This window comes from Kryptolebias marmoratus, linkage group LG17, assembly GCF_001649575.2.
Source record: "Kryptolebias marmoratus isolate JLee-2015 linkage group LG17, ASM164957v2, whole genome shotgun sequence".
Classification (NCBI taxonomy): domain Eukaryota; kingdom Metazoa; phylum Chordata; class Actinopteri; order Cyprinodontiformes; family Rivulidae; genus Kryptolebias; species Kryptolebias marmoratus.
The window spans coordinates 2,216,180-2,229,956 of record NC_051446.1 but is presented as its reverse complement, the minus strand read 5'-3'; the positions used below and the strand labels follow the sequence as shown (position 1 = coordinate 2,229,956).

The 13,777-nt window shown below is 41.4% G+C and overlaps 1 protein-coding gene across 5 annotated transcripts in view; it reads left to right on the top strand.

The window, feature by feature from the left end:
• The window catches only part of LOC108247458 (ankyrin repeat and SOCS box protein 15), an 85,945-nt gene that overhangs the window by 34,937 nt on the left and 37,231 nt on the right, over positions 1 to 13,777 (top strand). For 4 of the 5 annotated variants that reach the window (XM_037980822.1, XM_017435597.3, XM_017435596.3 and 1 more), the window contains 2 exons: positions 5,289 to 5,534; positions 11,443 to 11,614. In XM_037980822.1, coding sequence (XP_037836750.1) covers positions 5,289 to 5,534; positions 11,443 to 11,614 — 418 coding nt within the window. The remainder of the gene's footprint in view (positions 1 to 5,288; positions 5,535 to 11,442; positions 11,615 to 13,777) is intronic. The other variant, XM_037980823.1, reaches the window with a different exon arrangement.

Genomic DNA, 13,777 nt, shown 5'->3' with positions numbered 1-13,777 from the left:
TCATCAAAATTAAACGAAATAAACATTTGAAATATATGAGTTTGTATGTAATGTATGAATATAATATACAAGTTTCACTTTTTAAATGGAATTACTGAAATCAATCTACTTTTTCATGATATTCTAATTTTATGACCAGCACCTGTATGTGCAATGGTGTTGTGCCAAAATTTTGTCAACCTGCTGCAATTGGAGACTTCCTTGTGCACATTCTGTTCACCGCGCACACACTGGAGAATTGAGCAAGATCAGCTGATTTGAACATTCCTTACTTTGAGACATTTAATTGCTCTGTGGTCAAGCTGCTGCAGTTTTATGTACAAAAAGCTGGAGCAAAAAACAAACTCTTGCACTGAAGAAGTTGTGTGAAGAAAATGGGACCTCCTTTGTGAAGCTGAAGTTTAGGGCTGAAGTTTCATAACATCAGATGATCTGCACGGAGACATGAAACACTGTTAAAAATATCAAAACTATTGCCAGTGATTAAAATGCAACTGGCTTTGACTGATAACAGTGTCTTGCAGCATATTTGCACAGAGCATGATCATTTTTTATTATTTGACCCTTTAATATGGCCTCTGGAAATGCAAGGCTTCACAATTCTGGAAACACAACAGCTTGCAGCATTCTCAAGAATGAGGCCACCTTATAACTTGACAAAGACACCACTGTGACAAAATGGATGTGCTTAAAGTAGGCAGGAAAATGCCTGGGAGCCTCTTTTGTGCATGACTTGGTCAAATAGTAAATACAAGATGCTTACTCCAACATGAAAAAGTTGATTAAACTGTCTCTTACACTGCCTTTAAGCAGTGCAGATTGTGAGAGGGGATTCTCACATCTCAAATAATAAAAACCACATGTGACAGATCTTGTCTGTCACATGCTCGTCTCTTAGCCCTGATTCACATTCACCTGTCAAAGCAGACCACAGAGACATTTGACGCAAAGCCAGTTTTTGACCTGTGGATGGAGACAGCTAATCGGAAGCTGAACCAAGAACAGGGAAGTGCATCTGCAGCATCTTCATCATCAACCATGTATGAAGCTGAAACAGAAGACAGTGGGGACCACACTGAGGACGACAGTGAAGAAGACTGAACTTATTAAGACCACACTACATTACTCAGGTGAGTACCAAACACCATCTCCTGGTACTCACCTGAGTAACTCACTAAAAAAGCTATGTGCACCCCTGGATATGATAGTAGGTCACAGGTCATAAAGGGAGGGGGTCTGTCATACTACAGGAGCCCCAGGGAGTTTGTCCTTTGGTCATCATCCTCAAACTAACAAACAGGCAGATAGGCTCAATAAAAGGCGGGAGAAGAGAATAGGAATTTTGGCTGCAGGAATCGCAAGCTTATGGACAAGTGTTTGGGTTGGGTTGAATTTGCTCACAATACATCTTTCCAATCAATTTGCAAAAATATTTTGTCAAAGTGCCTAGTGATTACCTTCCTCTTCCTTATTGTGCTCACCTGTGTTGTACTCCCTCTGCTTAGGGAGGCCCAGACCTCTCTTGAAAAAGAGATCTGTCATCTCAATAGGACTTGCCTGGTTAAATAAAGGTTAATAAATAAATAAATTATTGGGTGTGTGTATATAAACTTTTGCAGTTCAGTTCACTAGTCCCAGTGTGTTTTCTTCAGTTTTCTGCTACAGTCCACCAGCATTTGTTTTGTGTTTATTTCTGTGAATACCTAGTTTCTGGATACTTGCTTTTGCCTCTGCCACTGTGTTTGGATACTGAGTTATCTCTGTGTACAACCTTTGTTACTAGATTTTGCCTTTGCCTCACATTTCGGATTACAATCAAGGGCGAAAATCCCATTCCATTATTGGGGGCAGGGCTTAAAGTAAACAAAACATCCTAAACCTGAAACCCTCAGAAATAGTCCCTCCTTGCTTGACTGAGGATCTCCCCCATCCCTGGGGACGTCTCCAAACAGAGGGCAGGGGGGGGACCAGGGAGAACAAAAAAAAAAAAAAAAAAAAAAAAAAAAAAAAAAAAAAAAAAAAAAAAAAGCGGACACCAAGAGTGCAAACTACAACACTTTTTTTTGTGGTGGTGGTGAAAGAAATGAAATCATGACATATTGTTGCTCTTGTCAGTGCTTATTAAAAATGCAAAAAACTGCTTTTAACAACACACAAGTCAACTTCAAGTAACTCCAAACTACTTCTTTTCAAATTTTTAACATAAACAATTGTGGTTGGGTTTGGAGAAGAGAAAGCATCTGTGGCTGTTATTATGGATGACACGATTTCTGGTGTTTGCCAAACGTGAGTACCCAGGAGACGGACAGAACACGGGAGACAAGTTTTAAGATAAGTAAATTTATTTTGGGTCAGGGAGGGGAAGGGGAACAGGATCTAAAAAAGGAGGGCAGAAGGATTAGTCTTTAGAGCTACTTGAAGTTCAGAGACTGATTTGACAACAGGTGTAACATGGAGGCTTACAACAGGTGGTAGGGTGTGAGCTCGGAGGTGCGGTTCCAGGAATCCCAGATGAGTATTTACAAGGTGCAGGTGAGTAGTTTGTAGGTGGTGATTGGTCGTGGTTCCAAATCCCATCGGTTGATATTTACACGATTCTGGTGGAGGTTTGTAGATGGCAGGCAGGTTCCGGTGTAGAGCCAGTAGGTAGGTCTTTGAGATGGAACACAGATTAGGCAGATCTTCAGCAGGTGCGCCAGTTCAGGTAAGTAGCAGCAGGGTTTCCAGGTAAGTAGTTTTCAGGTGGCAGGGTGGTGAGCAGAAACAGAATTACTGGTGAGTATACAGAAAACAAACACAGGTAGGTAAGTTTCAAAATTACTTAGACTAGGTTTTCTGGCTGAGACCGTTTACCCAAGGCACTCGATGCTTCAGCGACAAACTGTTCTCTGCAACTGCCTTAAGAACCCTGGAGCTGAATGATGAGGATCTGCTGCAGCTGTGAGTAATTAGGAAGCCGGCCAATGAGTAGATCCGAGGGAGCAGAACAGGTAACAGTGGCAGATTGCCACAATGGAGGCTGTGGGTGTAGCAGTGGAAGGTCTGATTGATCCAGTAGTTTTGGGTGGTCCAAGAGAGGTTGTTACAGATGAGTGAAAGATGCTATATCCCAGATGATACTTTAACCCTCAGGGGATAGGGCTGCTCCAGAGGAGGAGGATATGGCCACAGAACAGGAGGCTTTGGCTGCTCCAGAAGAGGCTATGGTTCTGTCGTTGTGCCTGTGAGTCTTAGATGGCCCTCTGGGTGGTCCTGAGTCTGGACATTTAGCTGAAGTAGAAGGACCTTTAGAGGCTGCAAATGGAGTAAAAGAGTCTGATCCAAGTGAGACTTTAGTTGAAGCAGCTGCTTCAGTCAGCTTTATAATCATGGTTGCATGTTGCATCTCCTTTTTCTTTCCCAGCTGTGTCTGAAAGGTCTGATATACCAACAGACATGATCTTCTCATTGGCTGATCTATTGTCATGGTTGAAGCTGTCCACTGTCTAGCCTTCAAGGTGGATTTAATTATTGCTAAGCCCTCATATGTCTCAGTATTTATTGAGCATCTATATGCCTCAAAAATATCATACATTAGATTGAAATATCCTTCAACAAGAGGTCCTGTAAATATGATGAGCAAAGCTTTTACAAGCATTAAAAAAAACATCAAATCGTTCTCCTCCCTCCAGACTCCTCATAGACACAATTGGACTCAGCATCGCCCTTACAAAAAAATCCCACAAAATTCACGTGATCACATGTGATTCCCATTTTCCACATGTGGTTCACATAATCCACAAAAAAATCACATATTTCCACATGTGATTCCCATTTTCCACATGTGGTTCACATAATCCACAAAAAAATCACATATTTCCACATGTGATTCCCATTTTCCACATGTGGAAATGTAGGAATCACATGTGATTCCACATGTGATCACATGTGATCACATGTGAAAGTCAGTTTGGGAAAGGCAGTTTGGGAAGCCACATTCCAAAGTGTGATGTATGCTATTTCTCCACACTTTAGACCAGGTTTCCCCCAAACAGCACTCCAGTTATCTACGTAGTCCATGTTGTTTTCAGGACACCCTCGGACAGCCAGTGGTTGAACGGCGGTATACGGTATCGCTGGTCAGGTTGGAGAGAGAACCAGAGAAAACTACAGAGTCCAACATTGTTTTTACAAAGTTAAACACAGAAACTACATTAATTTTAGTGACCTCCGATTGGCATAACCGGGTGTCATCACTACCGACGTGAATAACAATCTTACTGTAACTAACCTTAGTCAGCAGTTTCAGGTAGGATTCAATGTCGCCTGCTCTGGCACCCTGAATGTATTTGACTATGGTCGCTGGAGTCCCTAGTGCCATGTTTCAGATTACGGAGCTGCCAGTTACCAGGGTTTGATTCTCAACGGGTATGTCCCTAAGTGAGGAAAATTGGTTTGAAATATGAACGGGTTGGTAGTGAACTGGGGGCTTAGCCTTAGCACTATGTTGACTCTAAACAATCACCCAGTCAGCCTGGGGTCCCAGCTGTTCAGGCTGTTCTGGAGGACCGCTAATGGGAGTTACTCTCAGTGGCTCCGTGCTTCCTAATGGGACCTGGCTGGCTAGTGGCTTTTCACCAGCCGAGCTTTTAATTCAGTCAGCCTCTCCTCCAAAGCTACCATAAGGCTACATTTATTACACGTACTATTATTGCTAATTAATTATACTCCTTTTCGTCCTGTCTTCCCATGTATCACTGTCTTGCTAAATTAAAGGAACTAAATCTGGTTACATTTTATTCATAAAACAGCCATAAGAACTGTAAATAAAACTACTTATAGAAAGCCAACAAATCAACCTTATTTTAAATCAAACACATTAAAGTTTCAGGAACTGGTAGATTTTCAAATATCCCAAAGTATGTATAAAAGTAAAATTAACTATTACCTATTTATTATCCTTACCTAACTATTATCCTTAAATCATTTTATAATTGTTTATGACTTTAGAGGACAATTTATTATGTTCAGGAAATCTCTCTGAGCCTGATTATTGATTATTGTTCTTGTCAACATCTTTTTGATTATGTTGAGTAATGAGTGAGAAGGGTAGGCATTCATAAGCTGCCACTTCAGGTTTCACCCTATTTTAAACTGCTTGTATTACCCATTTATCTTGGACTTTGCAAATCAATACATTTTCCCCTCTTTTTTCACGTTTTCACATTACTGTTTTATAATTATTATTATTCTGTTTTCAGTTCAAAATAAATAAAGTTATTATTTTCTTCTTCCTGTCCTCTGTGCAGCTGTCAGAGCTGGATCTCATCAAATGGTCTCCACTTTGATAGCTGGGGGAGCTCAAGTGGAGCAAGTGTGTTTGAAAAAATGGACAGCCATACACGAGGCCTCTAAAGGTGGTTGTGTTCACGTCATGGAGCTCTTGTTGCAGAGTGGGGGTCAGGTCACAAAGACTGACCATCATGGAGTGACTCCTCTGGGTATCGCTGCTGAATACAACCACCCTGAAGTCCTGGAGCTCCTCATCAAACATGGTAAACAAATTCTGGCAACAGTACATCACTGATCATACTCTTTGAAGCTTTTGTTTTTCTTTTGTTTATTGTTTTATTATAGTAGTGCATTTCTTCTGTGATGCAGTCTTTTTTATGAAAATTTATATAGAGGCACAATATTTTTGTTTGTTTCTGATGGAGAAAAAAACCAATTTACTCTTCTTTCTGTTAAAAAAACAGTATGTATCTGTCACTTTATATCAAGTCATTCAGATTTGTTCATCTACCTCCTTAGTTGCAGCTTAACCCTCCCATGACCTTCAGGTTAAATTGACCTAAAGTTACAAGAGCTTCTCCTCCTCTCTTTGTGTCTGTCTGTTTTGAAGGCTTGAGGAGGGTTAAAAGTTTAAAACAGATAACATTCAGATTCAGAGTCAGATTAATTTATTTTGCCATTCAACTACATATCAGAGCAGTAGTGCAAAAAGTGGGTATGCAGCTAGAGGGGGCGCCAAAGCGATGGCAGGAAAATTATTTTTGTCAGCATTTTCTGTATTTTACAGCTGTTTGTGCACATGTAAATGATATAATCAATAACAGTGGCATGTCATTGATTAGGCGCCCCTCCGCTCCTTCACCTCTCCTCCTGACATCAGGTAGGCTTAATTAAACTACTAAAGCAACAAAAATCTAGATGCCCAGGAGGGTCTGAATTTCTCCTGACCACCAATGACACCTCACTGTGTCATTTTGGGAAAATTAGTGCAGGCAGACATGGCAAGTCAATCACCACACATGAGAATGTGGAACAGAGAAGTGCAGAGGAGAGGGCTGGGGCAAGGCCGAATGGTCTTTGCCACTCGAAATGGGGTACTCATTGAGGCAGTACATGGTTGAGAATGGCCCACTGAAATGTTCTGATGGGCCATATCCAAGATCAGGTATTGTATTTTATAAGTCTATGAATAAATGAGATCTATACATGTAAACATAAGAAAAAAAATTGTATGTGTGTTGGGGTGGGGTGGGGTGGGGGGGCATAATGTGTCTGCATACCTCACAGGAAGTAAGTAGTTGCAACCCTGTATCACAGGAATGGGAGAACAAAAATTGCTACTCAATCTAGGTAAAAAATTTATGAGCTTCAAAGACTCAGAACAGGACCTGTTCCTCAGTCTGTTTAGGCTTAAAGTTTGTACAACCCTTTACCTAAAGGCTGCAACATACTTTGAAAGAAGCAATAAATTTGTTATTTCTTCCAGGTCTGCGAAAAAATAAAATTACCTAATTTTTTTTACTTGCAGCCCTGGTTTGGGAGGTCTTGTAGCTTGTTCTTGACACATCAACTGTTTTCTCGGTAATGTCTGAGAACTATTGTGTGATTGGTCAGAAATCTGAAGTGTGTATGGATTTAAAACAAAATGTTCTTTTCAATTTTGCAGGTGCAGAAGTTTGTACAATAGATAGTTCTGAAGAGCAGCTGGTCCAGACAGTGAGGAAGTATGAAAATCTATAGGACATATCATTAAAGGCATACCAACAAACACAAATGGCTGATCATGAAATGACGAAGCACAAATGTTGTGCATAGAGAAAGTATTTGTAGAAAAAAAATGAAATCTAACGAATGTGTTAAATGTTAAATCTAATGCAATGTGGGACGACGGGGGACTAGGGACCGGTAGAGGTTGCAATAATCCTGCAGGGGGTTGATTACTGCCTTTGAAACGGGCACACGTCAAACAGGCTGCCACAAACTCTTTAACATCTGCAGATAAGGTAGGCCACCAAAAATATCTGGATGTTAACTTAAGCTTGCGATTAATCCCGGGGTGACATGAAAACTGGGCTGAGTGGAGCCAATCTAACACTCTAGCCCGAATGGCCGAAGGTACATAGAGTTTCCCCGGAGAGTTTCTGCTTGGCTTCCGTAATCTCTCTTTTGATGGCCCAGGAGAGGGCGCCAACAAACATGGTAGGTGGAATTATAGGTTCCTCTTTGTCCAGGGGTTCGGAGTCGGACCAGAGTCTGGATAAGGCATCAGGCTTCACGTTCTTGGAACCAGGTCTGAAAGTGATAGAGAAGTTGAATCTGCCAAAAAAAGTGACCATCTGGCTTGACGGGGCTTGAGTCTTTTAGCAGTTTGCAGGTAAGCAAGGTTTTTATGGTCAGTCCAGATCAGGAAAGGAATCTCTCAGCCCTCCAACCAGTGTCACCACTCCTCCGGTGCGAGTTTGATGGCCAACAGTTCACGATTCCCGACGTCATAATTACGTTCTGCGGGAGACAAACGACGAGAAAAGTACGCACAGGGATGGATCTTGTTATCGGAGGATGCCCTTTGAGAGAGAATGGCTCCCACACCTGAATCAGAAGCATCGAGCTCCACAATGAATTGTCTCTTAGGGTTAGAATGATGCAGGATGGGAGCAGAAACAAAATGTAGCTTTAACTCACCAAATGCGGTTTGACCCTCTGGAGTCCATACAAAAGGCTGCTTAGTTGATGTGAGTTGTGTGAGAGGAGCAACCAACCTACTGTAGTCTCTTATGAATCGGCGGTAGAAATAGGTGAACCCCAGGAATCACTGTAACCGCCGACGATGAGATGCAGTGGGCCACTCAGCTAAAGCGCTCGTCTTTTCGGGATCCGTTTCGTAGTACCCCTGCCCGAAAATGAACCCAAGGAAGGTTACAGAGGTGACGCCAAACTTGGATTTTTCGGCCTTGACGAACAGTTGGTTCTCGTAGAGTCTCTGTAGTACCGCACGTAGATGTTGGTGGTGCTGCGTAGGGTCCTGAGAGTAAATCAAAATGTCATTGAGGTATACAAACACAAAATTGTTCAGAAAATCTCTTAGCACATAGTTTATGAGTGATTGGAAGACTGCAGAGGCATTGGTGAGTCCGACAGGCATTACGAGGTACTCAAAGTGACCTAAGGGGGTCTTGAAGACTGTCTTCCACTCGTCCCCCTCCCTTATCCTCACCAAATGATAAGCATTATGACAGTCCAGTTTAGTAAATACGTATTGTGGCAGAATGAAGTTGTTGGTGAACTGAGTCAATTAGTGGTAATGGATACTTATTTTTTACTGTTATGGATACTTATTTTTTACTGTTATTTGGTTAAGTCCCCGGTAATCAATACAAGGACAAAGACTCTTGTCCTTTTTTTGCACAAAGAAAACACCCGCACCAACAGGAGAAGTGGAAAAATGAATAATACCTGATGCTAATGACTCCTCGATGTATGTGCGCATAGAGTCTTTCTCTTTGGGCTTGATAGATTGAATAACCGACTGGAAGGAAGGGGGCCCCCGGGTAGGAGTTCGATAGAACAGTCATAAGGTCTATGTGGTGGGAGTGACAGAGCCTTGGTCTTGCTGAATTCTGGAGCCAAATCATGATACTCAGGGGGTACTTTAGATAACTCAATTTTTTCAGGAGCTTCTCTTTTATCTGTAAGGGCGGATCTGGCTGACTGAAGACAATTCTTTAAACAAAAATCACTCCACGACTCTACTCTCTTTTCAGCCCAATTGATGACCGGATTGTGTTTACCCAACCATGGATAACCTAAAATCATTTGAGGTCTAGGTGAGGAAAAAACTAGGAACTCACCTGACTCACAGTGATTTCAGGTTGCGATGAAGGTGAGGTGGGTGACTCAATGGCTGGTGTGAGTGATGATTTGGTTGGAGATGTCCATTACAGGTAGTGATAAAGCTAATTCTTGCAGGGGAAGATGGAGATCACGGATGAGGGCCTTGGAGATCAGATTCTGTTCGGCTCTGGAATCCACTTGGGCGTGAACGCGATCTTCAAATGTTCGTTAAATAATGTGGTGTGGAGAAAAAAACGGGAGCCGAAGGATTGAGATAAACTGCTCATTAGAATCCTTCATTTATCTAGTGAGCATGCCCTTTTGCCAAAAATGGGCATCTGGAATGGAAATGTCGCTTGTCACCGCAGTAGAAGCACTCCCTAGCCTGTCCAAGTTGCATGGTTTCTGGTTCTGCTTTGGAGGAACTTGACTCCCCCATCCGGTTGCTGTGAGTTGAAGGGGTGATGGAGAAGTCGGTGAACTGAGCCTTGTAGTCCTTCTCCCGTTGTCATTCCCGTAAGTGATTGTCCAGTCAGAAGGTGAGTGTTATTAATTCCTCCAGTGATCGTGGTTCATCCCTTCCAGCTAATTGGTCCTTCAGGGGCTCTTAGAGTGCGTTGATAAATGCTCCCTTTAAAGCTTGCGAGTTCCAACCGGAAGCGGCTGCTAAGGTCCTAAAATCGATGGCAAATTGTGCCACCAACCTTTGTCCTTGTTTTAAACTCCATAGTTTTCTTGTTATTTTGGATTCACTATATTTATGGCCAAAAGTCTCCTCCACAAACTGGTTAAACGGGGGGTGGCTAATAGTTCTACAGCTATATTTAGCTTCGGCACACCTTAGCGCTTTGTCTCTTAGCAGGCCTATTATGTAATAGATCTTTGACGCATTGTCGAAAAATGACTGCGGAGAGTGAGAAAAAACCAGCGAACACTGCAGCAAAAACCCAGTACTCTTAAAACAGATAACATGTTCAGAAAAATGTTCAGGAGTTGGAGACAGGACCTCTTGGAAGTGAGCGGCTGCTGGAGTAGACGGTGCTGCAGCAGCGATGGTGGAAGCGGAAGCCGGAGCGGGTGACGTGGGCTGCACCAGGAAGGACAGTCTTTGGTGGATATCTTGTGTTAGCGCCGTTAACTGATCGAGACGTCCTGTCTCTGATTGTTGACTCTCACACAGCGTGTGTAGGAGGGACTCGTGCCCGGTTTCTGTGGTTCCCGGACGGTTCGTAGGTTCCGACATCACTTCCGGTAGCCTCTTAACCCACATTCAGTGAAACAAAACAGAAACTCCGATTGACCTGAGAGTCAAAAAGAGGGGTTATCAAAAAAAATCTCTTAACTGCTTCACATAGTCTTGCCTAGTACCGGACCACTCTAGACAAATTTTGGCTGAAGCATACTGACATAAACCACATGTGGTGTTGTAGGAGTTTTTTGTAAAAATTATTACAGAGGTGGGTTAGAGTATCCAAAATTGTACACCAATCAGAGTAGTATAACTTCAACATGTTAAGCAGAAGAAGATTAATCTTTAAATAAGCAAGTGTAAAAAGTATTTTGTAAAAAGTCTGCTCAAGTACTGAGTAACTGATCATAACACCAGATTTAATATTTCAAGTTCCTGTCAGACAGCCAAAAGTAAGTTATGTGCAAATTCTGTTACTTTAAAGACTAATACCAAAATTTTTATAAGGAGTTTTGGCACCCCCTCTAGTACAGCGCCCCTATGCGTTGCATACAATGCATACCCACCTTTTGCGCTACTGACTCTGCCCCACTAATCACCCACTTTGTCTGAAATTTTTATTATGTTGTACAATGTAACTGGAGAGGATATCATTTCAAGTATTTTAACTCTTGTATTTAGGGTGTAGCCTACCGTACTTGGATCTATTTATTGCTTAAAAGGACTTAAAAGCTTTCACAACTCTGCTGACTAGGAAGCAAATACTGCTAAATTTTGCAGATCCATTTGAGAAGATTGCATATTCTCCCTGAAACTCTGCCTATGTATACAAGTTTGATTGAAGAGGTCTTATACTCTAAAACTGTAGTGTATTAAGTTGAAATCCCACCGCTTATCTATCAAAATGATGACTGTTGCAGCTCCAGGTGTAGTTTCATGGAGGACATGGAATCTTCTCACATGGATCTGGACTCTGGCTTGCTAATGGAATTTCCTCTCTCAATCTTGACTTCAAAAAGAGCAACCAGCTTGTTGCAGGAAATAATACTGAACAACATTCTTACTATCTAAAGTAAACCACCTTTTCTCTCACTGTGTAAATGAATTGATTTACAAAGCTGTTTGTTAAAATGTTTCTGTCTTTACATTAGGTGCTGATGTAAATGCCCAAGCACCCAATGGTGACAGTGTCCTGTATGATGCTGCTGGTGCAGGGAATCCAGACTGTATCAACATCCTGCTGCACCATGGAGCAAATCCAAACATTCCAAACTTGAGCTCCCAGCTGCCCATCCATCGAGCTGCATTTGAAGGACACTACCTGTGAGTAGATTGCTGTTCTATTTCTGAAACACTTTTTTTATTAAATGAAAAACATTGACTTAAATCCAAGAGCTGCTACTGAAGGATTAGTGATTAGTATTAGAGAAGATTAAATGAGGCATATCACTGGTCTGTGTTAAGTTGATGGAGTGCCCTTATCAGGGAGCCTCCAGAATATCTCATGTTTGCTGAGATTATCAATTTTCGTCAACTGAGTTGCAGAAGTTTGCAGTTTTGTTACTTGAATTTTGAACATACACAAAAAATTGGTGTGAGAATTTTTCTTTCGAAATAGTCAGTTATAGCAGGCACCTGAAATCCAACTTGAACCCTTTATGATTTTGTTAGCGACTCGAACAAATCTCGAGAGTGCAAGACTTGTATTTTGATATCTGCTTTGACGTTCCTAATTGACAGAAAACATGTCCAGGGCCACACCAATTGTATAGCCCCAGCTAAGCAGAACTCAGCCTATTGTCAATATTAACATAACAACTAATCTCACTAAACTTTGCAGTTTTCTTGGACCTTGTAACTACTCCAGTCAGTTCATAGAAAACTACCCTGACTTGCCAAAATCTCTGACAGAACTTAATGAAAAGGATGTGCCTTTTATTTGAACTGAAACACAGTAACAGGCCATGGATGCCCTTAAAGCCAAATTGTGCTCAATACCATGTCTCACATATCCAAACTACAACAAAAAATTCCATCTAGAGCAGTGGTGGACTAGGTTGGATTCTCAGCACACTTCTTCAGAATCAGAATTTCAGGATTCTGATTCTGAAGAAATGTGCTGAGAATAGCACACTTAATTATCTTGATTATCGGTTTATACCAGATATATGAGAAAGACAAACACATGTTAGCCTATTCTAGTAAGACATTAGCAGGCCCTGAAGTTAAATACTCAGTCTGTGCAAAAAGCACTATTAGGCACTGAGTGTGCAGTAAAGCAGTGAGGTGGACAAAAGACCATTGTGGAGACAACACCAACCAGTGACATTTCTTAATACCTAATGAATCAGACATTGTGTGGTAACCAATGCTTGTGAAGTTTCTTGGCTCATGGTCCTACAAAGTTCCTTTGGCTCATGTGCCTGCATAAATCACCATCACTCTTGAGGACGCACATCATCAATATTTTGATCAGAATATCTGCAATGATATGACCACTGTAATATTCACTTTCATATCTAACTGTTTTGTCTCAAGTCATGTTTCCTTGCCATGCCTCTAATTATCAGTGTCATTCAATTCACCTGCCCTTCACCTGATTGTCTTCCTGGTTCACCTGGATCTCTCCGTACTTAAGCTCCCCTCTGTCTCTTAATGGTCACCAGATTATCCAAAACCATAACCTGTAGATATCCACCAGTCATGTATTTTTTATTTTTATTTTTATTAGAGCCAAAAGAAGGAGAGAAAAAAAATACAATACACTCAGTACAATATTGACAAAACATTGCACACAAATAATAATTCCAAATATACAAAATTACAATCCAGCAATTTCAGCCCCCCCTTTTTCCCCCCAACAGAAAAGAAAAATTAAACAATATAACTATAAAACAAAACAAAACAAAAAAACAAACCCAACCTGCCTTCATCTCAGCTCGAAGTCAACCTAATGGAAAGTAAAATAAATAAATAAATATGCCATGCTTCTAAATGAGGGAGATGTACGCAGTGCAATAGACAAAGGCTCAATTGCAATAGTGAAAAGCAAAGGCGACAACGGGCAGCTTTGACGTATTCCGTGGCCAAGAGAGAAATAATCTGAATATATATCATTAGTATGGACACTGGCTTTGGGAGATGTGTAGAGGAGACGAATCCAAGAAATCCAAACTTCTTCAAAACCACAAACAAGTATTCCCACTCCACCCTGTCAAATGCTTTTTCGGCGTCAAGAGAAATGACCATTTCGGGTATGTCAGAAGAATGCTTTGAATAGATTACATTAACCCCTTACCACGTGGCGGCCCGCCCATGGGCCGTTTACTGCCTTTTCTATTCAAATCTGTATAGTTTTTGCTACATTTATTGTTTTTATGAACTTAAATTTCAAAATAGCGGTGTTTTGGCGCCACTTTTGATTGACGTTTCGTCTGACCAACTGGGTTGCTCTCTGCCCCCCCTAGAGCCCCTCTAATTTCCCAT